This window comes from Acanthisitta chloris, unplaced genomic scaffold (assembly GCF_000695815.1).
Source record: "Acanthisitta chloris isolate BGI_N310 unplaced genomic scaffold, ASM69581v1 scaffold3238, whole genome shotgun sequence".
NCBI classification, from domain to species: Eukaryota; Metazoa; Chordata; class Aves; order Passeriformes; family Acanthisittidae; genus Acanthisitta; species Acanthisitta chloris.
This window is the reverse complement of record NW_008688770.1, coordinates 58,123-81,048: the sequence shown is the minus strand read 5'-3', so window position 1 is coordinate 81,048 and position 22,926 is coordinate 58,123. Positions and strand designations below refer to the sequence as shown.

At 44.4% G+C, this 22,926-nt stretch overlaps 1 protein-coding gene across 1 annotated transcript in view; it reads left to right on the top strand.

The window, feature by feature from the left end:
- Window positions 1-8,718: 8,718 nt before the first annotated feature.
- Window positions 8,719-22,926, top strand: part of LOC103808382 (Wilms tumor protein 1-interacting protein homolog) — a 52,079-nt gene continuing 37,871 nt past the window's right edge. Inside the window, exons 1-2 of the mRNA XM_009081163.1 lie at window positions 8,719-8,728; window positions 11,110-11,211. Of these exons, the coding sequence (XP_009079411.1) occupies window positions 8,719-8,728; window positions 11,110-11,211 (112 nt within the window). The remainder of the gene's footprint in view (window positions 8,729-11,109; window positions 11,212-22,926) is intronic.

The window sequence follows — 22,926 nt, the reverse complement described above, 5'->3', positions numbered from 1 at the left end:
AGTTGTGCAGTTCTTGAGTTTTGCTTTCTTTTTGCTGCTTCTAGAAAGATTTTTAAAGAATAATTGTCCCAGGGGAGTTTGTTCCACAACTGTCTGTGTAACTGCTTTAGTTCGTTTTATATAAGTGTTGCTAGAAATTTAGCCACAACTCATTTGCTGTCATATGACTGTGGGTGGTGGAGCTGATGAGTTACTCTCTAAATAAGGGATGTCTGGGTGGTGTGGTATCAGGAGTGGGAGAAAAGAGTATCTCATCTCTTGTTCATCACTTTGACTTGGATCTGGCATCAAGCTTCACAAGAAACAGTGTCCATGTTCCAAAAATCAGCTTAAAAAGCCTGTCTCTCTTGGCATGGCTGGTGAGAAGGTGTGGACAAGGTACCTGGTGCTGGCTCTGGGAACAGGCCTGCTGTGATATGTGGTTGGGTCCTGCAGTGCTGAGGGCTGGTTGGCAGCTGCCAGCATCTGTTTTGTGCAGAGAAGACTCATTGGGAACCAGGGCACTAGTTCCAGCACTACATACAGTGATCACTCAGAAAGATAAATCCTTTCTCCCTTCAAGCAAATAGCCTTTGCTGTTAGCCATTGAGGCCACAGGGTATTTCACTATGCATCTCAGTGCCAAGTGCTGTTGCAGGACACGTGTTCTTTAACAGGAACAGCTTAGCACTTCGGCTAAGTGGTTGCAGTTTCTCCATAGAGGTTATGGGCCAAGGTTTTGGCTGCAGGTGCAGTGGGCAGATTGCAAAAAAGAGCAAGTGATGCCAAAACCCTGTTACAGTTGGGGTTTGCCTTTTGTGCCAGGTCCTTTCTGAGCTGCCTGGTCAGTGTGTTCCTTTGCTGAGTGCCCAGCTGTTGCGGCAGAGCCAGGCACCTCTGTTGTTGGGCCATCCCTGGGAGTATAAAAGGTGGGTGACTGAAAAAGCAGCATTCTGCTGCTCTGGCTCGTGGTTTGTCACTAGCTGGGAGACAGCACATAACTGAGTGCATAGGCAAAGTCAACGTGTACTTCTTAGCTGAGTGCTATGACCATGCCTGTTTCCACTTTTCTATCTGAGAGAACTACTGCTCTCTTTTTTGTTTTCCCCCTAAATTTTGAGCCTTTTATACAAGTTTTGTTCTCATTCTGTGTCAAGATGAATGAGACAGGGTCAAAGCAGGGGAGAGGGATGGTCCCAAGTGTGGTATTTGTGTGTTTCTGGATCATCCATTGATACTATTTGGATGTGACTCAAGTGTGTGTTCACATTTCTGTTGAATTAGCCAGATAGACCACGTACCCTGGAGTTCAAGCCAGCTGCTGGAGAGCAGACTGTTACCTGATCCAGGACTGACAATACCTGATCCAGCAAAAAGTCAAAGCAGGCCAGACAGATGATACCTGACCTAGCAGAAATCGTGCCAATATGCAGTTAGCTATCAGTACTGAGAATCGTAGAGTCATTAAGGCTGGAAGACACCTCTAAGATCACCAAGACCAACCATTAACCTGTCACTCTGCTGTAACCCTGTATGATGTCTTTTCATATGGTACTAAGAGTTGTAAATCTGAGTTTATTCAGTCATTGGAATGTGGCCTCATGTGCTGCTGCACATCTTAGCAGAAGGGTTGCTGTCAAGCAGAATGAGATTTGTCTGCTCCTATAGGTCTGGGCAGTGCTGGGTGGCCACAGCTGCTGTGGGGGGCAAGTCACTGAAGGTGAGAATGGAGCTCAGGGTTGGCCTCTTGTAGGAGTTACTGAAGACAGGAATCTGACTAAAGCCTGGAACAACCACCACTTGTTTGCCTTTGGTCTGCATTGACATGGGCAGTGTGTTGATTTTCTAACTTTGACTTCCCCCTCCTCCAGTTGGATCCATAGGAAGGAAATGAGCCTACATATATAGCATTTAGTGTTACTGCTTCCCGAAGGTAGAAGAGGCAAAATTAGAATATCCTGATTACATGTTGTCCATGCAGTATTTGACCAGGTGTCCTAAGGGTTTTCAGCTTGACACATCAGGACAGGCTTTTCTTATGGTCTGAGCATCTTCCTGTCTGACTGGAGTAGAGGAGGGTGTCTGTTTGCAAGAGCACCTCCCTGGGCTGATCCTTACAGCTACAGAGGAGATCGAGCTTTTCTTTGTAGACAAGGTGAGGAAAGTGAGGCTTGCCAGGTACTTTAGAACTAAAGTCCTTCATGAGCTAAAGGTGGGAGGAAACTGTGGCAATTTACTTCTTGAAATTGTTGTTCCTGCAGGATGTCCTTACAGGAAGGCATATTCCTCCTCCTCATGTTCTCAGACCATCCTTGAGTCACTTGACTTGCAGTGACTGAAAAAAACCTAGTTCAGAGACTTGAGGTGGCAGAGGTTTTTAAGTAATTTCCAGCTTTCCTTAAGTGAATAGTTCAGTCTTTCTAAATAGCTTGATATAATACCTACCTATATGCATGCTTTTGTTTAAGCCAACCTCTTTAGGCTTCTGGAAATGATAAAGAACCTCTCTGTGGCAGGTGAGAACTAGCAAGCTGGTGTCAGCACCTTTGCAGGGTGGGTGGTGGAAATGTGGGGCTGCTGTGTGCATGTGGTGCTTGGGTACTGCTTGTAGAAGAGCTGCAGAACTGATAACCAAATGTGGTTATGTAATGCTGTGCCTTTTCCAGACTGTCATGCTCCTTCTGGAAATAGCCTGTTATTTAAGAAAAGAGAAAAGTGCACTTTGGAAACTTTTAGACTAGTCTCCTTGTTTAATCATGAACCTGTTTTAAATATGTCAAGGAAGGCAGCTGTAATATATGACCTTTTTCTGCCATATATTAGAGTGATGACTCATACATGCAAGGTCAGGAGAATATAATGAAAAGTCTCTCCAACTTGATGTCTGTGCAGCTGATGTTTTCAGCTCTGACATGCAGTGGATTTCAGGGTATTTGGTCTGCATCACTGGTGCTTTCAGTATCACTGTTTTTACCTGGTTGCACAGATTTTTGTAAGCTGAAGCATTTAAATTGATTCTGTCTTTTGCATGTCATCTCAGAAGGCTTTTTCTCTGAAGACCACACAGGTGTCAGTGACTCACATTTAATATAGAAAAGAGCCAAGAGACAGATGCTAAAGGCAACTAAGAAAGTCAAAACTGGAAAAGGAGACTGGTACAGTAGTGTTTCTGACTGGTTCTGTACTGTGAACACCATCACACCGGAAAAATCTGCAATGTGCAGATACACTATTGGTAATGTGTGGCATCAGTAAGAACAATGAACATGAGCTTTAAATATTTAGTTTATTGTTTATTTACTGTAATAAAATTGTCTCAATGTCTGTAAATCTGCCACTGGAGAAACAGCTTAAATAAAACTTAGCAGATTTACAGTCTGACCTGCATTATGCCAAAGTCTGAAATAATGGTATGGACAAGCATCTTGCCGCAGAGCTCAAGTGATCTGCAGTTGGTACAACCAGCAATTAAAGCACTGGTATAAATTGCAGTATCTATATTAATTAAAAAACTTTTTTTCTTTTTTTGAGAAATCTTTCTCCATCTGTGAACTGCCACTTCTGTTGCCCATTATCTTGGGATGTGCAGCGTGAAGATCTGCTCTCTTCCTACATCAGTCTGAGTATACATCTGGGCTGAATGCCCCTAGCACTTTACACCAGCTTCCCAACAAGAACTTTGCCCCCTGGATCTTTCTGGACTGAAACTAGGACCTGCAGGAGCATCACTCACTTCTGCTGACTCTGGGACCTGTGGGTGTGTGTCTGGGCTTGCCTGGCGACTCTGGATGTGGTGGTGTGTCCTCCTCTGCCAGCAGGTGTACAAGCTCCAGTTTTTGCTGGCTCTAGCCTGTCTTCCCCTGATTGCTACTACCACTGTGCTAGAAATTTTACACTCCTCAAACAGGCTGAATTACACTCACTGTACTCCAGGCAAAATAAGTGTGCTTTAAGGCAAAGGGCCTTGGTGACCTGTCCCTTTGGGCTGTAAGAAGGTGCACGTCCACAGTGAGACATTCCGAAATTCAGCAGTGGAGGGGCAGTAGGACAGGGAAGGTGCTTTACAGACACACTTTTTCCTCCAAGTCATTCATCCCTAGTGGTGCTCTTTACCACCCCAGCTGTATGTGTCTCCTTGCTTTGCTAATCCCAGCAATCAGAAGGTACTTATAGAACCAGGATTTTCTTCTGTCTTTTCCTTTCTTTATTTTTTTGGGGTTTTTTTTTTGTTTGTTTGGGTTTTTTGGGGGTTTTTTTTTGGGTTTTTTTTTTTTTTGTTGTTGTTGTTGTTGTTAGTGCTTTGGTTGCTAAAGTTATTTCCAAGTCCCCTTGTGCTGTGGTTGTCAACTTGAGCAGTCAGCTGAGTTCTGAATCACAGACAAAGCAACCCAAAGTGGCATAGACGATACAGCAGCCACGAGAACTACTCAGTCTTCCAGTTCACTGCCTCAGTAGCAAAAGATCTTTCTATAAATGCTAAGTAAGAAGTATAAATCATCCTGGAACTGCCATGCACTAAATCAAGAAGCAGAGAAATGAATGAATATTTGTAAATCAAGTGTCAGTGTAACTAAAACACTGTGCAGAACAATGGGGCTGTGCTATGCCTTGTGCCGTCGGGAGGCTCCGCGGCAGAGTCGGAGATGCACACAAAGGGAAGCTATGCAGAGGCACTCCGGCTGCGGCCGAGGCAGGATGAACTCTGTGCAGATAGCGTCAGTAATTTCATGGTTCAGAGCAGTAATTTCACATGCTGTATGAAGCAATAAGCATTTGCTGTGCTAGCTTCAGGCTTTCACTGTGCAACTGGGTGGATCTACTTTAACACTAACAAAAGCCTTCCAGTTTCCAGCAGCTGCTAATCAGAGCTGATACTGGCTCCCATGGCATCTCCCCACTCTGCAGTGCTGATCTGGAGCTGCTGTGGCTGAATTCACCAGCACAAACATGCCCTGGGCTCATAGCTGCTAAAATACAGAGTCGGGGAGGGTGGTGTATGAGAATTGTTTCTATAGCCTTCTGTGTTCCCAAACACTTGCTCATCACCTCCATCCTACATTTGAAACTCTGGAAAGTGAACTACAAAACAGAACAGACTATGCTACTTTCAAAGCAAGTAGGAATGGACTGAGTCCTGCTGGCAGTGCCAGTTCCTCAGGCAGGTAGAGCTTGGCTCCTGTACCCTGATTAGTGCTGTTGATCCTGGAACTGCTCCCACCACCTTCCTTTGTGGCCATGACCTCTCCCAGCAGCTTTGTCCTACGCAAGCCACAGTCTTGTTAAGCAATAGGCAGAGTGGAGGTAATGAAAGTTATTCCAGGAGCTGGAGTTAAAACCTAGAGCTTGCTTCTACAAAACTTCCAGTGGATGTGAACTTAGCTGCGTTTGTAACTGAACATACATTAATCCCAAATTCTGATTTCTCTGAGTAAAGTTCTCTACACATGTCCTGCCCCAAGCCTGTGTATTAATTGAGTAAAGACTCCTGAAGTAGGCAGGCATTGAAGTGATGGAGATATTTTTGAGTCAGCAGATACCTGTCTCAAGGACCTAAGTAGTACTGTTTATTCCTTGAGGAGGAAAGCAAGGTTGGGAGCAATCTCAGTAAGGTTTAACAGCGACAACAGAAAGTTTCCCAGCCCACAGCCTGCCTCTTGTCTTGCTTTGCTGAAGCTGTGATTTGTGTTAGGCATTGTGGCTCATCTCCCTCCAGTTTAGCCTGCTCCAGCCTCCAGCACAGTCACTGCAGGGAGCACATGGATACTTGTAAGCCAGATTTGTGTTGCTGGATGAGGTCAGGTCCTTCCTGGATGTGGGGTGTTGTGGTGCCAGGTGGGCTGGGGCTTGGGAGGGGAGCCTAAAATGTTTACTTGTGCATTTCCCACTTTTCTTAGCCTGTCATTCTCAACCTTAATTCAAGTTCAGGTGTCTTCTGATCTTCCCCTGGGGCAGAGGGCAGTGCTGGTGGCTTAGCCAGACAAACAGTGCCTGCATCGTTCCTATCACAGGATGTTGCTGCCAAGAGTGTCCAAGATATATTTATTTATAACTCGTACATACCAGATTTTGTTCTATGTTAGATATTCAATCCTTGGTATGTTTGCAAGGTATCTGCCAGGTGACAGATTAAAGCCCTCCAGCAAGAGGGTGGTGAGGACTGGGAGGGTTTGCTGGGCTGCTTCCCTCACCTCCTGCCTGGCTCTGCCTCTGCACCCTGTGCAGGTGCCTCGTTTCTTCTATCGGCATCTGACTGAGAGATGACGTGTGTGTCAGAAGATCCCTCCTCCTGTGGTTGTTGGAGGGAAAGGAGCACTTTTCTCTCCTGAAGTCACCTCATCCGAGCTGACGCCGTCCAGGACATCTGCACAGTAGCTGACATCAGCTGGGGCAGGTACAGTGGCTGTCTGGGCTCAGGGCAGCTCTGGTGCTTCACTGTTCGCTTGGCTGCTTGGCAGATTGTTTTCTTACAGGCAGTAGCAACACCCTGTGTTGCTGTGTCCAGGTGAGATCGCTGGCTGCAGCAGTGTGGGAACACCTCCCATGGCCAGTGACACCTGCAGGCGTCCCACACAGCCCCTCCACAGCCCTCCTGCTCTTGTAGCTGGACCCCCTCCCTGCAGTTTGGTTTCTTGAGCTGAGTTAAGCCTTCCCTCTTCCTTTGTTCTTCTTGCTTCATGGCAGTAGGTTCCCATTTTCCTGCTCTTGTGCCTTGGCTAGGCCACAGGTGTGGAGAATCTTACTGGGGATTTGTGCAGAGATGTTTTTTTCCTGTCTGAGAGAAGGAAAGGGGATTTTGCAGTGGGTTTTTATGATGTTCTTTTCCCAACCCTTTTCCCAACACTGCAGCACGAACAGAACTGCAGAGGCAGGGAAGGAGTCATCTGTGCCATGTGTTAGTTGTTAATTTTAGCTTTACCATAACTCTTGATGACAGGGCTTGGTTGTTTCCTACTGTAGGCAGCATGTAGCAGTTATCCTGGAGATACAGTGTGGCTGGAAGACAATAAAGCTGCAGCTCATCCCCGAGCCGCGGCACGCAGTCACGGGGGGAGACAGCCACGTTCTTCTTCCCTGACTCACACAGCTGCTGCATGCTGAAGTTGAGAGGCCATATGGTACCACTTTTCTTGCATTTGTGCTAAACCTTTGACTTCAGGTTACATAAGGATGGCATTAGGCACAGGCTGAATTCCTCGTGTGTCTGAGGACGAAGCTTGGCCAAAAGGTGGTTATGTATCTGCGCCGGTATGTACTGCATTTAGCCTTTTTCCTGATTTTGGGTGTCTGGTGAAGACTGTATGAAGTATCGGCCTGTACTGGCATGGTCAAAAGAGCATCCCAGGATTTGATGCACAGGTCCCAAACTGAATAACTCGTAATGCATAGTCTAGTGCAGGTTACTCTTACAAATACAAGCAGACTGAAGAAAATTGTTTAGCCTCAATATCTTCCCTAGATTATTGCTAATACTTTTGCATGTTACAGTGCATGGCACTTGGTCTCAAGTCCAGAGCAAAATCACTGACTACATCAGAAACTGCCTGTCTTATTTTCTCCTGGTGCTGATAGAAATGTTTTGCTAGTGCATGAGTTACCCAGAGAGCATCATGCCTCTGGTGACTGTTGCCATATAGTGCTGGAGGCTTGCCTGGCTTGTGTCTTCTGACTGCCATGGTCAAGCTCAGTGAAGAAGACTGGTGTGGAGAGCACTGGCCACGTGCTGCAGCTAACTCTAGCAGGGAGTTTCTGGGAATTCCTTCTCTTTCTGGTATCATTTTTGTTGGTGGTCTTTTGCTGTGGTCCACAGAGTGTGTTTATTCAGTCTCTGCTCTCCTGTTTGGTTAAACACCCTGTGAGGATGCAAACACCTCTTCACTGCAGCTGAGGAATGCTGTGATGCTGTGCTCCTACTCAGCCAACCTTTATGCAAACTTTGGGTATATGCAACGTCTTGTAACCTCTTTTTCTGTCTAAAGAGAGACACCAGACCTGTAGGAGAGCTGACGACTTGGGTGTAAACCTCACAGTTGGTGTGTTAAAGAACTGGAGGTACAGCTGACTGCTTAGAATAGAGGTGTTGGGAGGGGCAAGGAATCATAAAGGCTGAAGTGGTTGATCTGAAGTCATGTCAAGTGAAGTGTCAGAAACGAGACACGCTTGCTCTGTAACAGAACATTCTTCATAGGAGGTTTAACAAGCTTTGGAATTAAATCTGGGGGGGGAAAAAGTGATGTAGCTGTTGTGTCAAGGCTTTCACAAGCTTGCAGTGTGCAGTCTGGGCTGTGACTGGTGGAAAACCAGACCTGAACAATCATGTAATCGGGGCTTTTCCTAGGCAGTTATGAGCTCATGCTATGCTCACACCACAGCTGCATATATATTTTCCAAAATACACTTTTGGAATTTTACATAGGCTTTTTTAGTATGCTAATCATCTCTGTGGTCATTCATTCCTGGAGTTAATGACTAGTCTCTTAGCGAAAACGAGTTAACAAACTGACAGCTGCTCCTAACGAATCATTTGTTTGGAGAGGCCAATGCAAGTTTAACATCCACAATAAATCCTTCTTTTGGTTCTGATGGTTCAATGAAGCAATGGCAAAGAAGTGAGGTAATAACTCTCATTTATCAAAGCAATTCGTAGCTGTAGTAGATTTGTTCATGAGAGCTCATAGACAGAAATGCCAGAGAATTACAGAATGTGGATTTTTGCTCTTCTTTGAGTAATGTAAGGCGTAAATGGGAAAAGGTAGGTCATGCGTGTAACCTCACAGTCAGACAGGCTATCAGTAGCTGCTAGTCTCCATGTATATGGTTGGCATGAAAAGATGGGCAGGAAGTGTGCACGCAAATAGCTGGGGAGGTCTGAAAGGGCTTTCTTCTGGCCCCCCCATCAGGAGTGAACTGGCACGTCATACCAAGGCCTGACACTGAAGTCACAGACTGTTTCAGATGTGCCCCCATGTTCTCTGTGGTGTGTGCAGCCCCTCCTGCCCTGGGCCAACAGGGACCAGGGTTACTGCAGAGCTCACAGGGTGTGACAGGACAGAGAGCAGGTGTGTGGATGCTGTGCTGCTGCTGGGACTAATTCCTGCAGCTGCTGGCTCACAGGCACCTTTTCCAATCACAGTGTCCACAGTAATCAATAAGCATCTTTGATCAGTTAACCATTAACTTATGGCAAATAGCAGATGTTTTTCATAACCTTTGGTTACAAATAAACAGAATTATCAGCCTTGGATAAAGCAACAAATATTCTGAAATTGCTGTTTCCTGTGTCAGAGCTGAGCTGGCCTAGGGCCTGGCATTTTTTTAACACATTGCAGTGAACTGATGGATCTAGCTGGCAGCTAGTTTGTGTTACATGTTTAAGTTGTGATACTGGTAGCTGTTAATATTTAAGTTATAGTTCTGGCAGAACTTGTGACCCCATGGGGGCCCCACACTGAAGCTGCTTGTTCCTGAAGGACTGACCCCGTGGAAGGGATCTACACTGGGGCACCCTGTTCCTGAAGGACTGACTGCACCCTGTGAGAGGGACTTACACTGGAGCAGTTCATGAAGGACTGCAGCCTGTGGGAAGGGCTCACACTGAAGAAGTTTGTGGAGGACTGCTTCCCATGGGAGGGTTACCTGTTCATAATAGACAAGTTTTCCCCCAGAGAGCTTACATTTATATTTTACATATGTTTGTATAAAATATCCACAGCACAGCAGGGGAGAATTCTGAGTGAGAGAAGCCCAGTTTTGTAGCTCTGGAGCTCCTAGGCTCTTAGGTATATTAGCAATTTTGATGCCACTGTTTAATGCCAAGCTTGTGCATGCATTTGTAGAGACAGGGCCTCAAACAGCACAGGGAGCACAGCAGCATCTTTAGAGTTGTGTGAGGCAAAGAATCTTGAGTATTATTTTCTACTGTGCTATTTAAAAAAAGCTCACACAGCTCTGTCCTGCTCCATCAAATAGTGACCAATGGACATTTCAGAAAAACTTACAAGTCAGTAGTCCCAAGTACATGCCAGAAGGACATGGATTCTCCAGAGTTTCACAGCTTCTTTATGGGGATACAGAACAAAAGTGATTCTTGAATTATCTCCCTGCTCTGGTTTGAATTTATAGAGGTTATGTGTAGATAGAAATAAATGCATAGGCAAAAGACTCTCAAAACTGTAACTATGAGGAAATGGCTTTAAATCAAAATAAAACAACACAGAACCCCCAAACCCCACCCCAAAAACTCCTCTTTGTAGAGCTTGCTGAAATCACAACCTTCCCTGTGAGTCCACTGTGTGTGGAACTGATCAGACTTTCCCTGTGCTATATTGGCTCCTTGTACTTTGGTCTCCTGAAGACTTCATGGGAGCCATCCATGGCATCACCAAGAGCAGGCTTGGGTAGTGAAAGTGAATTCTGAGCCCACTGAAGCAGAACTGTAAGCCAGAATTTTTCCTCTGAGATCACAAGGAAGGTAGCAGCTTTGCTCCTCGGTGTTGTAAGGTGCCAGGTTGTGTTTATGAGGTTACATGCTCTGTTCACAGAGAATTAAACACTTACTGATGTGACTCATTTTTCCAGTACTGCATGACTTTCACTGTGGATCAATGCTCTTGATGTTGCATTGCTGGAGAGGGCCAAAGGGAAGTCTTTTGGCTTTGGACCAAACTAGTGATTGTTGAAGGTAATGTGGTGGAGCATTTAGTTCTGAAGGTCTCACTAAATTATTTCTTAGGCAAGGGGAGTTGTTTCAACAGAGTGTGCGGATTTTTCTATCCTTTCTTGGTTGCATCTGCCTTAGGCAAGGGGAGTTGTTTCAACAGAGTATGCGGATTTTTGTATCATTTCTTGGTTGCATCTGCCGCCTAGATTTCTGTCTTTAGCCAGTCTCAGTCTCTATGCATTGAAATGCATGGAGAAAATAGAGATTTACCCCTCTTAATTTTGGGTTAATTTCCATGCATTTGTTTCACTCAACTGCCTGCTGCCCTCTTGGGCACTTGAATCTGTTCAGGGTAAGGAGCTCGTTGATTTAGGGCCTGATGAGGGATATCATGAGTGTTGTGAATCAACAGCCTGGAGCTGTTTTTAGGAGCTGTGCAGGAGTCTAACTTTGATTCTCTTTCTGCTTTGTAGGTATTTGTATAAAGTGTGGAAAAGGTGTGTATGGAGCGAGCCAGGCTTGCCAAGCAATGGGTAACCTCTATCATACCAACTGCTTCACATGCTGCTCTTGTGGTAAGTCAGATCTACCATAGCCTTATTATGTGGCTTCCTTTTGTAATATATATTCCTTTAGCAACCAGTGTACAAAGTGAGACCTCATCTTGCCTGCTTCCTGAGGCAAAATTCCCACGCAGGACTCCAGCTTCAAAAGTTGTTTTTTATTGCCATCTGTAAGTGTTCGATGGTGTTTTCCTAAGCAGCGGCCCAGAAAAGTAGTGTTTGGTTGTTTTTAAGGGCTGCAGGTACAAAATGGCTTCAACGTGGCTGTTACAAGCACTATTTGCTTTAAATCACTTGTGTTTATGGAACTGTAATATGCATGTATCATTTTTATAGAAAACCAGTAAAATTTGTGCAGCCAAAACTGTATTTTTGTCACCTTCTATTTGCAAATGCAACTCTAGTCAAATGTGTAATTTCTGTGTATATCCTATGCTCAAAAATTGTTCTCTTTATGTCTGACTGTGATAAGAACAAATAGAAACCGCCTGTTGAAATACCTTAAGCTCTTACAGTATGTTATTTTTGTAGGCAAAAACTGGACAGTAAATCATTGTCTCCTCCTTGCTGTTCTCAAGACGTTTTTAGATGTTTCTTTTAATCTGAAAGTGGTGTTTCTATGTGTGACTTGGGGAAGTCGTGGCTTTGCCGGGGAAACAGGACATGGAAAATTCAGGGCAGCACTTTCAGAAGTGTTTGCCTTTCAAGCATTGTGAACTTAAGTCCAAGACTTCCTCAGAGTCTTGTCTGTAACTGCTGAGAGCTCACAGATTCCCACCAAGTTCAAGGGAAGTATGAGAGCTCAGTTTTCAGGAGTCAGATTTTTCTTGTTTTATGCACACATATGCTTAAATTCCTAGTATATGACAATATTTGCCTGGATGTTGAAGATCTTGTTGCGCTATATATACACAGCAAAAGATTTACTTTGAGCAGAATATGCTGAGAGTAAATTGTTTATAAAAAGGAATAATTAAGGATTAGAAAAAGAGTAAAAGATAATTGGCATAGAACCAAATAAGCTGATAATCAAAAGGCCATTGTAAAGTTCACTTGTGAAAGGAGAAGTGTTATCTTTTCTCCTGAGATTTGTGCAGATAAATATTGGCTTAAAGAAACCTGCAACCTGAATGCAGAATTTAGTGACCTTTATAAATGACTCTGGACCATTACCAGATACTAGGATGAACTCATCTCAAACCTTCAGGGATTGCTCTTGACTTTGCTCATGTCTGACAGTGAATGAGTAGCTATTCTGTTGGCTCCCAAAGTGAACAGCATCCCGTTTAGCCGAGGATTACAAAATACGATATCGGATAATATCTATCCACTCATTGCCCAACCTAATTGCCTGAGTGAGTTCCAGCTTCCTCTCTGGGGCAGAAATGTTGTTTTTAAGTAGTCAGGATGCATGTTTGCTACCACGGGGATCTGTGCACAGGTCACTCTGCTCCTTAGAAAAATGCATAAGAGCCAAGAAATATATTTGAACAGCAAAATACAAAAGCAACTTAATTATTCAAGAGTACAACAAGCTTTTCTGACTGTTCTGGAGAAGCGTGTGTGGCCAGTGTATATCTACCATAGGGCAACTTGAGACATGTCCATTTGGAGCATCGTTTTGCCCCACCCCAGTGCCAGTGGAATTTCGTGATTCACGGAGCTTACCGTGAGTCGCTGCACGCAAGGAGCAGTGCTCCCAGGTTGTCTTCTGAGCCTCTCACTGTACTGCTCATGGGCTGGAGGGCCCAGCTATCATCCACCTGGATGTTCCACAAGCAGGGCTTGGATTTCCTTCTGTCTGCAACCTGATACAATCCCATCCAAAGGAGAACGTGTGGGAACTTCCTTACATTAGGCACTGCAAAGGTGGATGTGCTGCTGATGTGGCAGTGGTACCTGAGTGCTGGTAAAAAAGCTTGATCAAAGCTTAGGTTCAGCTCCATGCGAGTGTGAATCCAAAGCAGAGCTTTGCCCCTCAGCTCAGTCCTGAAATAGTATCAAAACAAGCATAGCTGGAAAGAGGGTGTTGCATTAACTCCTTCATTTCTCACTGTATTTGGGACTGTGCAGCCCATGAAAAACTCAAGAGTGATTCAGGACAGCACCAGTAGATCCAGACCTTGGGACCAAGGCATGCAGGTGCTATCTGTGGGAACTGCACCCTTGAGTGTGCTGTGGAAAAGGCTTTACAGGACCTCTTGTACAAGAAACCAAATGGAAACTTCTTACAGTACTGCAGTTAATGAACAGGGAGTTCATATTGTGACAGTGGTGGGACCCAGGTGAGAATCCTGCACTGCAGTTTTGGTGCCCACATTTAAAGGGATGAGGGTAACTAGAGAGGGTCCTGAAGCAGTTACGTAGTTGATTAACAGCTGGAGAAAAGCTAATCATGAGAGCCCAGTGTAGTTTGGGTATCAGAAATTATGAGAGGGACATATGACTGGAACTTCTAAATACTTTAACCATAAAACAGCATTAGAAAGTGGTCTCATATGTCCTAGAGGCAAACATAAGAGAGATCTTTTCTGGAGGCTGAAATTACGCAATTCAAATAGGAAATCAAAGGCAGTTTTTCTACAAATGAGGATGACTAACTGCTGGAACGGAATAGCAAGAGAAGTGGCAGATTCCCTATTCTTCTTTGTTTTCAAATTAAGACCAAATGTCCCTTTGGAGAATGTTTTAAGTTGAGCCAAGCTTTAGGTAATTGGCTGATCCTTTATGATCTTTGTTAGGCAAGGGGTCACAGCACACACACTAGTGTTCCTTCTGAGCCTTTGACAGGAGAGTAGAGAAGTATGTTGGTACTCTCTGCTAAAATAGTTTCTGTGCACTAGTTTCTATGTTTACTTATGTGGTGGTTGACCTTGGCTGGACACCAGGTACCCACCAAAGCTGCTCTGTCACTGCTCTCCTCAGCTGGACAGGGAGAGAAAATGTAACAAAAGGCTTGTGGATCAAGATAAGGATGGAGGGAAGTTATCAATTCATTACCAAAGAAATCAAAGTAGGATAATGAGAAATTGAAACTAAATCTTAAAACACCTTCCCCAACCCCTCCTTTCTTCCTGGGCTTAACTTCACTCATGATTTTCTCTACCTCTTCCCTCGTAGCAGCACAGGGCAATGTGGAATGGAGACTGTGGTCAGTTCATCACATGTTGTCTCCGCTGCTCCTTTATTCTCAGGGGGAGAACTCCTCACACTGTTCCCTGCTCCAGCATGAAACCATGGGGTGCAGTCAGTCCTTCAGGAAGTCTGCTCCAGTGTTGGTCCCCTATGGGGTTACAAGTCCTGTCAGCAAACCTGCTCCAGTGTGGTTTCCTCTCTCCATGGGGTCACAAGTTCTGCCAGGAGCTGCTCCAGCACAGCCTTCTCACAGGGTCACAGCCTCCTTTAGGCATTCCCTTGCTCTGGTGTGGGAATCCTCCACAGGCTGTAGGTGGATCTCTGACCTATGAACCTCCATGGGCTGCAGGAACACAACTGCCTCCCCATGGACTGCACCCCAGGCTGCAGGGAAATCTCTGCTCCAGTGCCAGGGGCACCTCCTGCCCCTCCTCCTGCACTGACCTGGGTGTCTGCAGAGTTTTTCTCTTGCATATTCTCTCTCCTCTCCTGCTGCAGTTGCTGTTTCACTGCAACTTTCCCCCACCCTTCTTAAATATGTTACCATAGAGGCATTGTCACCTTTGCTGATGGGCTCAGTCTTGGCCAGTGACAGGTCTCTCTTGGAGCTGGTTGGCACTGGGTCTGTTGGACTTGAAGGAAGCTTCTGGCAGCTTCTCAACAGAAGCCACCCCAGTAGTCCCTCCACTACCAAAACCTTGCCATGTCAAGCCAATACAGCTTAGAAATCTGACAGTAAGAGCATGAGCTTGCCTTTCTTTTTTTAGTCTTTCTTTGTTTCCCCACATAACAAGAACGATCTGAACTCTCCTCCAGCAGTTATCACTATAATAGCTGTAGAAAGTAAAAGACAATAACTGAAGAACAATAATTCTGCACGTGATTTAGATAAAGGCCCAATATTTAACCAGCTAGCTACAATTAAAAAAATAAATAAAATAGTATTTCAAACCCTTGGGAAGAGTTGTGGTTTGGAGACCACTCAGGCTGAAATGTGATAATGAGAGATGGAGCCTCCAAGGCCTCATTTCATCATTTGGCAGTGAGTGTTTTCAGCTCAACAAAGACAAGTGCAGTTGTGCGGGGAAGTGCAGAGAAACCCTCAGTAGGAAATTCTGCTTGAGTCAGAGCCTTTTCTCAGGCACTGCTTTGAGTTTATCTTTGGTTTCAGTGCCAGTTGCCCTATGTCAGGGTGCCCTGGTTGAAAGTGGCAGCATGGGCAGAACGGGCCATGCTTCCTGGGGGCACACAGGGCTTGCCCTAGTGCTGTCCTTTTCCACCCCCACCATCACTTATCACACCATTGCTGGAGTCTATGATTGCAGGTGTAGACACCTCTGTGAGGGCTCCAGCCTTGCTCGTGTAGAGGTGTGAGGGTGGAAGGGTGAATTCTTGGGGCTCTTCAGTAGTGATGGTGGTTAACTCTTGAGGGCATGAACACAGAAAGATCAGGAAATATTTCAGACTCACAGTAAATAAACAGGAGACTTGGGTCTCCTTTAGACATTTTGGTAAAATGCTCAGATGGTAAATATCTTTGTTGTTTTCCTAGGTTCTGGCAACTTTGGGAATATATTATATATATTGATTCAGAGTTGTTCAGGACGTCCTCAAAGAAAGAAAATTTCACCAGTGAGCTGAGATCAGAAGAATGGAAAGGAAAAGTTATTTACTTATCAAGCATGTTTTATGTGCTGCGTTTCTGCCTCTCTAATATGTTCAGTGGGCTCTGGATAGTTGAGCCTTGCTCCCACAACTGAACAAGTTCAGCATCTCAGGACTTTGCTCTGTCAGTTTATTTTTGCTACATCTCTGTGTAAATCCTTATTGCCTTCTGCAGAAAGCCATGCTCTTCAGATGCTTTTTCAGATAATTCTCTTCAGGTAATGTAAAAGCCAAAGTGATCTAGGTTCCTGGGATCAAGTAGTTCAATGTAGATCTTTATCCACAATCTTGCAAAGAAAAAAACTGAAGATTGTTAGGATGGTTTTTTAATGCAGATTCTCTCTCGGCCCTGACACTAGCAGAAGTTCTTTCAGGGCTTGATTCAGCAAAACACTTAGCTGTGTTTAAATATGTTATATTACTCGTATGTGAGCATGTTTTACTGAATCTTAAATAACAGATATTAATTCAGGCAACAGCATACAACAGCATCCCTTCTGTTAAGTGTAAAATCTTAGCTTTGGCAGCAGTTCAGTTGCAGATTTTGCTTATGGAAGACAAAGGCTGAAAAATATCTGCCTGAAGAGCTCATCATCTAATTCCTCTTGATAGTATTTCAGAGCATGACAGCATTTCTTGAAGAATAATTGCTATAATGCCAGGTTGCTTGTGTGATCTAAGTGCAGGTGAACAGTTGCAGGAATTAATGGGCTCTGTTTGATAGTCATTAAAGAAGATAACTTATCAGATACCTTCAGTTTGCAGATCATAATGCTGTTCACAGTATCTTTTCAGGCTGAAAGTTTTAATCCAGTGGCAATGATTGTAGAAATTGCAGTAAGATAAATCTTTACAGTGAGGAATGTCTGTTTGTTACTGAGGGTGTAGAAGGTGGTCAGGGAATGAGCTTTGCAGAGCTAAGGGTTTGAAGTCTGTACTCTCAAAGCTGAGACATATTTCACCGTAAAAATCAGGAGCATGTTCTGCTCTCCTGCAAGAAGGCAAATGTTTGAGCATGCCATTCGTCTTTAATTTGCACTTTTGCTGCTGGTTTTAAGGCACAGGAAATCACCTCAAGATCAATCAGAAGCCTAAAGCAAACTGTATAATCCCAAAGGTATGCAGCTCATTTCTTACCTGGTAGCTATTGATCAGACCAGAGCACTTACAGGGGCTTCTTGCAGCAGTTTAATTTTAAGGGACAGCTCGTAAACATGTCGCAGTTCAGCTGGTGACGAGCACTGCTGCTGCCCCAGCACCAGCCTTTGTCCAGCCTTTGTCCAGCATTCACAAGCTCATACAGGTCTCTGAGAGGAGCATCACAGCAGGGACTGACAGCACTGCCGTTCTAAAAGGTCCAAGTGCGGTAACTCTAGCAGTAGTATTGGTACCATGAAGGTATGAAGGACACTAGCCTGTACCCTGCAATTGTTGTGAAAGGGGAATCAGTTCATGGTCATGGATGCAACTTGCCATTTCACTTTGAGACAGCAGCTCACTTCTGTCTGAGGCCACTCAGTGCTACTGTCTATTAATAGGAGGTTGCTCATGTCCCAGCTCGTAGAAGTTCCTTGTGACACTGGAAACGGTCTTTTGCGTATTTGCTGCCCCAAGTTGAACCTTTGTTTGCTCTTGATGGTAGTTAGGCACAGAACATCTTAAGGGAGCTGTGTCCCTTCAGTGTATATTTATCAGCAGTTGATAAGTTTTTTAAAAACCCAAATTCCCAGTGGAAGGTTCATTTTCAATTCATATTTGTTCTGTCCCCACAGTATATTTATAAGTTTGGCATGAGTCGCTGAATCCTAATTGCACACTGCCAGTACTTGCTTTGAAGCCTTAAATTAAATTGTCTGTGAATTTGTTTTTCACATTAAATGAAACATAATTGTCAAATCTATGAACTCTACACTGTGTGTCCATTAATGTTAGAGCTGGTACTCAAAGTGGTAGAAATGTGTGTCTGTGTCAGTGGCTTTTAACCCTTCCGTGCCTTGTGGCTGACTTTTCGATGGCTGAGTTGCAGGTTCAGTGTCTGTTCATCTTTCTGCAGCCACTTTGTGCAGCTCTTCTGGGCATCAAGGAAACATAGCAAGAGCACTTGAGAGAGGAGCTAATGAGCGCTGAGAGTGCATACGTTGCCACACAGTGAAAGTCTACTGGGCTTTTCCCTGCGTTTTCTAACCACTTACTGTTGGACCAGAGCAGACTGAAATCTTGGGATTTTTGGTCTGTAATCCTGCCAGAGCCATTGGCTAATACCTGGGGCTCAGAGGAAGGCAAGCCTAGGAGTGATTCAGTGCAGTGCGTGTGGGAACGTTCCTCCCCGACCCCCGTGGTCTGGAGCGTGAGAGCTGGGTGCCCTCAGCTTGCATAACTGCGATGGTTACTCATCCACGACTCAGGGCTGTGTTCCCACTGAATCTGTGGCCACCTGAACGTTTGGTGGTTTCCAAGCCCTAACTGGAGCTGGCAGCAGGGCCTGATGCATGTGGGGCAGATACCTGGAGGTGTGATTCACAGGAAAAGCCGAGCTCTGTGCAGAGGCGCGAGGTGGGTTAGGAGGGAAGGACCAGAGGGTTTGCTGTGTGTGCGGCTGAGACTGTGGTGGGTGCAGACATGTAACTGAGATAACTCAGAGTTCTGCCTGAGTCATTCCGTGTCTCTGGGATAAGTTACAGCCTGTGCTTAGCCCCACGCTTCCCATTTTAACACCTATCAAGACAGATAGTTAAAAGCTATTCCAAGTATGTCTGCAACTGCAGTCCCAGACAAACCCACAATGCAAGACTCAGGAAAGGGAGGTGCCCCCTGTAGAAAGAGGCAGTGGATGGCAGAGATGACACCTGGCATTGGACAGGCCGAGTTCACCCAAGACTGAACCAGGAGTGAGTCTCAGCAAAGGAATGTAATATTCTGGTAGTTAAAAGTCAGACTTGGATACCAGCCCATGTAAGAGCCCAAGTACCTTCAGATACTGACTGGGAGAAAAATGCTTGCTTTATCTTGATCTGTGGTTAGTGTGATGATATTCCAGGCTTTAGAAGAACCAATGGGATAGGAAAAGGGTCATCAGAAATGTTTGATATGGGATGACACAGGAAACTCTCTTTTATTTAGAATTTATTTAGTTGGGTTTTATATTTTAGGAGGCATTTTGTAGTTTCTCTGCATTGCTGTCTGTTGTTCCAGGTAGCTCTGGTCTAGCAGAGCACTGATCTGCCTGTTGGACTTCAGATATTCCAGTGCATTGCTGTGTCTCTTCTACAGACTACACTACTAGATGTTCTGTCATGAGATGTTTTCAATTCTGTGACTTATTTACATTAAGTTAGTTCAACTTTAGAGAGGGATGCTGTTTTTTTAGGGATGACTCATCTGATTGGCCTTATTTCCATGGGGTTATCTCAGATACTTGAAGACACAATGTGCTTAAAGCTGGTTGTGTGTGTGCCTTAATACAGTGTCACTCTTCTCTGAGGGCTACGTTAGCAGCCAGCCTTGGTAGAACTGGAGGCTGACACCCAGGGAAAGGTGGTGGTGCCAGGTAGCTGGCCCCATTTCCTATTTCTGATGTTCAGAGGGCGTGCTATCAACATTTGGCTGGTGGTTTGTCTCTGTCTCCTTGTTTCCTTGAAAGGTTGTAATTACATTCTGCTATTAATTATTCCAGCATGAAATGTATGGCTTTGGGTGGATATTTTATTTGGTGGGGGTTGCTTGGCAGCTAATGATGGAAACTTTTCTCCATGTTGATTGACTGACCATAGATGTATTCCATCCACAATATTTTTGTATTCATAATGTAGAACCAATCACTGATGGCACCTGTGATCATTCTGGGGTTGGAAAACACATAAAGTACAATACATAGGCTCTAATTAACAAGGTTTCTGCCCCTGGTTTTTGTTTCTGTAAAACACCAGAGAACCTAATCACTTCCTTGCACAGTTTTGTGGATTTGAAATGTCACCTATTGTCTACTGTAACAAGATTTGCTGAAATTTCCCCATTTCTTTATTGGCATTTATTATCTGCAGGCCTCTATTGTCTTACCTGAAATCCTCATCTCTTGGGTGTTCAATCTTTCCTTCTACTCCTTTCTTGTCTTCCCCTCTGTCCATTTAAAATGTGCTCTTGGAACACACCTCAGTTTCTCCAAAAGCATAGATTCCCTTGGGCTGCTGTTGAGTTCATCTCTCAAAGGGGAAGAAAGCCAGATAATCCAGAACAGATCACAAACAAGTCACTGACATTATCAGCAGATGTTTCTGTTTCCCATTTCCAGGTTCTGCAATTTTTAAATATTACCTAAAAACAAAGGGGAAAAACAAGTGGAAGGAAAAAGTGAAGAGGAGAATGAATGAAAGGAGAAACACAGGGTTGGCTCCTTGTAATTTTAATTGTCTAAGTTTCTGCTATTTGTTGTCTCTGTATGTTTTGCAAAGTGCCTAGTCAATGCTTTAGTGATGTCCTTGATCTTTACTCATCTGAAAGTGAAACCTGCTAACTAAACTCTGAAATAATTTCTTATTTAAAATAAATCATCACTTCTTCCTGCTGCCTGTCTCAGTAAATTTTGTCTCCACACAAAAACCTGTCCATGTTCACAAACATGTTCAGGCTCTCATGTGTTTAGCCTGCTCTATAAACATGTGTCACCTGGACACACTCCTGTTGTTTGAGTGAATCTTCACCTTTCCTTAGTCCTACCCTTTGTATGAGTGGTCACAGTGTTGCTGTTCTAGACTGACTCAGAGTGTGGTCTGTAGGCTACCATTACCTGATTATTTTCCTGGTGTGTTGGAAGGATTGAACTTCAGTCTTTGTCTCTGATGCATCTTCTGTGTAGCTTTCCACCTCCTATGCTTTCTCTTTTTCCTCCTTTCTGCCTGCATTGGCTCTGGTATGTGCCTGCTCTGCTACTGAGGAATTCAGACTTTGTTACTTCTGTGTGGGCATCTTTTGTTTTTCATTTGAAACAAGCACAAGGGATCTCTTTAGTCAAGATCTTAGGTGCACATCAGTACCTTTTTCTCCAGAAAATAGCAAGCTTGTCCTCTTGCCCTTGGCACTGTTTGAAATCTTACTGTACCCTGGTAATTTCCCCTTTTGATATCAAAACAACAAGGACTCTGGACAAACAGGACTCTGGACTGCTGGCAGCTCATCATCCCCATATCAAGGAGGCAAGATTATGCCACTTAGCAAAGTGGAAACGTCAGTCTGCCCTTCCTCACCAGCAAAGCTCCTTTTCCAAACTTCTAAATAGTTTCCTGTTCTTTTTGCTGTTATCTGTTTTCCTGCTGCCTCCAGACTTGGAATTCTTGCTGTCTTTCCCTGGTGACAGTGCAGTGCAGGGACAGGACCTCTCCTCTCCTGCCAGGCCACACACCACCTCTCACTCCTGCTCTGCAAGCCCTGCCTAACAAGGACAGAAACCCTTAGAAAAGGACGTGGTGTGAAGAGGAAATCTGATTTTGCTGCTTCTGTTATCTTCATCCTCCTGTGCTGTCTGGCAGAAGGACTCTCACTTTGCACTTTCTGTCCACGCTTGGTTATGAACTCATCTTTGATAATAATTCTTGTTTACTGTTTATTTCAAGGGAGAGATGTCTATATGGCCTGAAAACACATTGAAGTTCCACACCACAAAGCAGCCTGGGTTTTACCTGACAAATTGATTTTGCAGATCAAAGGTTTCACCTTAAAGATGCTTTTACCTCTTCAGGGTCTAGGAAGGTTGTTTCCTGTAAGAATCTTGCCACATACAAAATATTTCTTCTGCTAAAGTTCGTCTTCACACTTACAAAACATGCAGCGGCAGCAAAGTTCAGCATTCTGCCTTTCAGGCTTTCTTCTGACAGAGAGTATTGGCAAAGGATGGAGAAATAATTCTTAGCTGAGAGCCTTGATAGGTTGGTGATCACCAAGGAGTAGATCAGCCCTGTGGGTCAGGTGACAGGGTTTTTCTCCACTTGCTACAGGCTTTCTTGTGCTTTTGGGCAGTTCACTTAGCTTGTCTGGCTTGGCCCATGTAGACATAATTCTCCTCACCTCCCTCACATGAGTGATACTGTGCTGCTTTCATTAATATTTTGAAATTATTTGGAGATCCTGAGGTCAAAGCACTGGAGAAATGGGAAGTTTTGTGAATCATTAATTACTGTTATATCACAAATAGATGCCTTTGCTGGAAGAAAACACTGGCAGTGTCTGGCAGCCAAGCCTCACAGCTGCTGCAGCATGCTACTGAAACTAATTACTTGCTCAAATAATGCACATTTACTGTTTATGGGGGACTGTTTTGAGGATTATATATCATTAAATACATAGACTAATGTAAGAAGTTTTAAGACTGCTTTCCCAGCACCACTCCCCAGAGCCCTTAGTGCCTGGGCCACGTCAATAACATTCCCATTCCTCTGTCCAAGCCCAACGTTGTGTTTTTAATTTATTTTCAGCATCCAAGGAATGCTGTCTCCAGTATTCAGAGGACTCTAAATCGGATGTGAGACACAAATGCACCAGAGAAGCTTATCAGAGAAACAGGCTTGGCATGAAGCCTACATAAACAGCCATAAATTTTTTCTCCTCTAAACGAGGGGACTCGGGAGGATTGGCCCATTATAGCTGCAGTGGGCTGGCCTTGAGCACCAAGGAAAGTGCTTTGGTAACCCCTGGTATTTGACATGACCTGAATGTTTTGCTTGCTTATAAACTTACTGTTATAGAATGACTAGCTCAGTTCTGGTAAGCTGACTTCTCCAGGTCAAAGATACTTACCAGCAGTGGATAATTTCTCCTATCCTTGGACTTCACAGAAAATTTTAGCTTGGTTTGAACCCAGGTAACGAAGAGCTCTTGTTCCCAGCCATTCTTTCTGCCTTTCTCCCTTAAAACACAGCACAGGAAGAAACTCAGTAA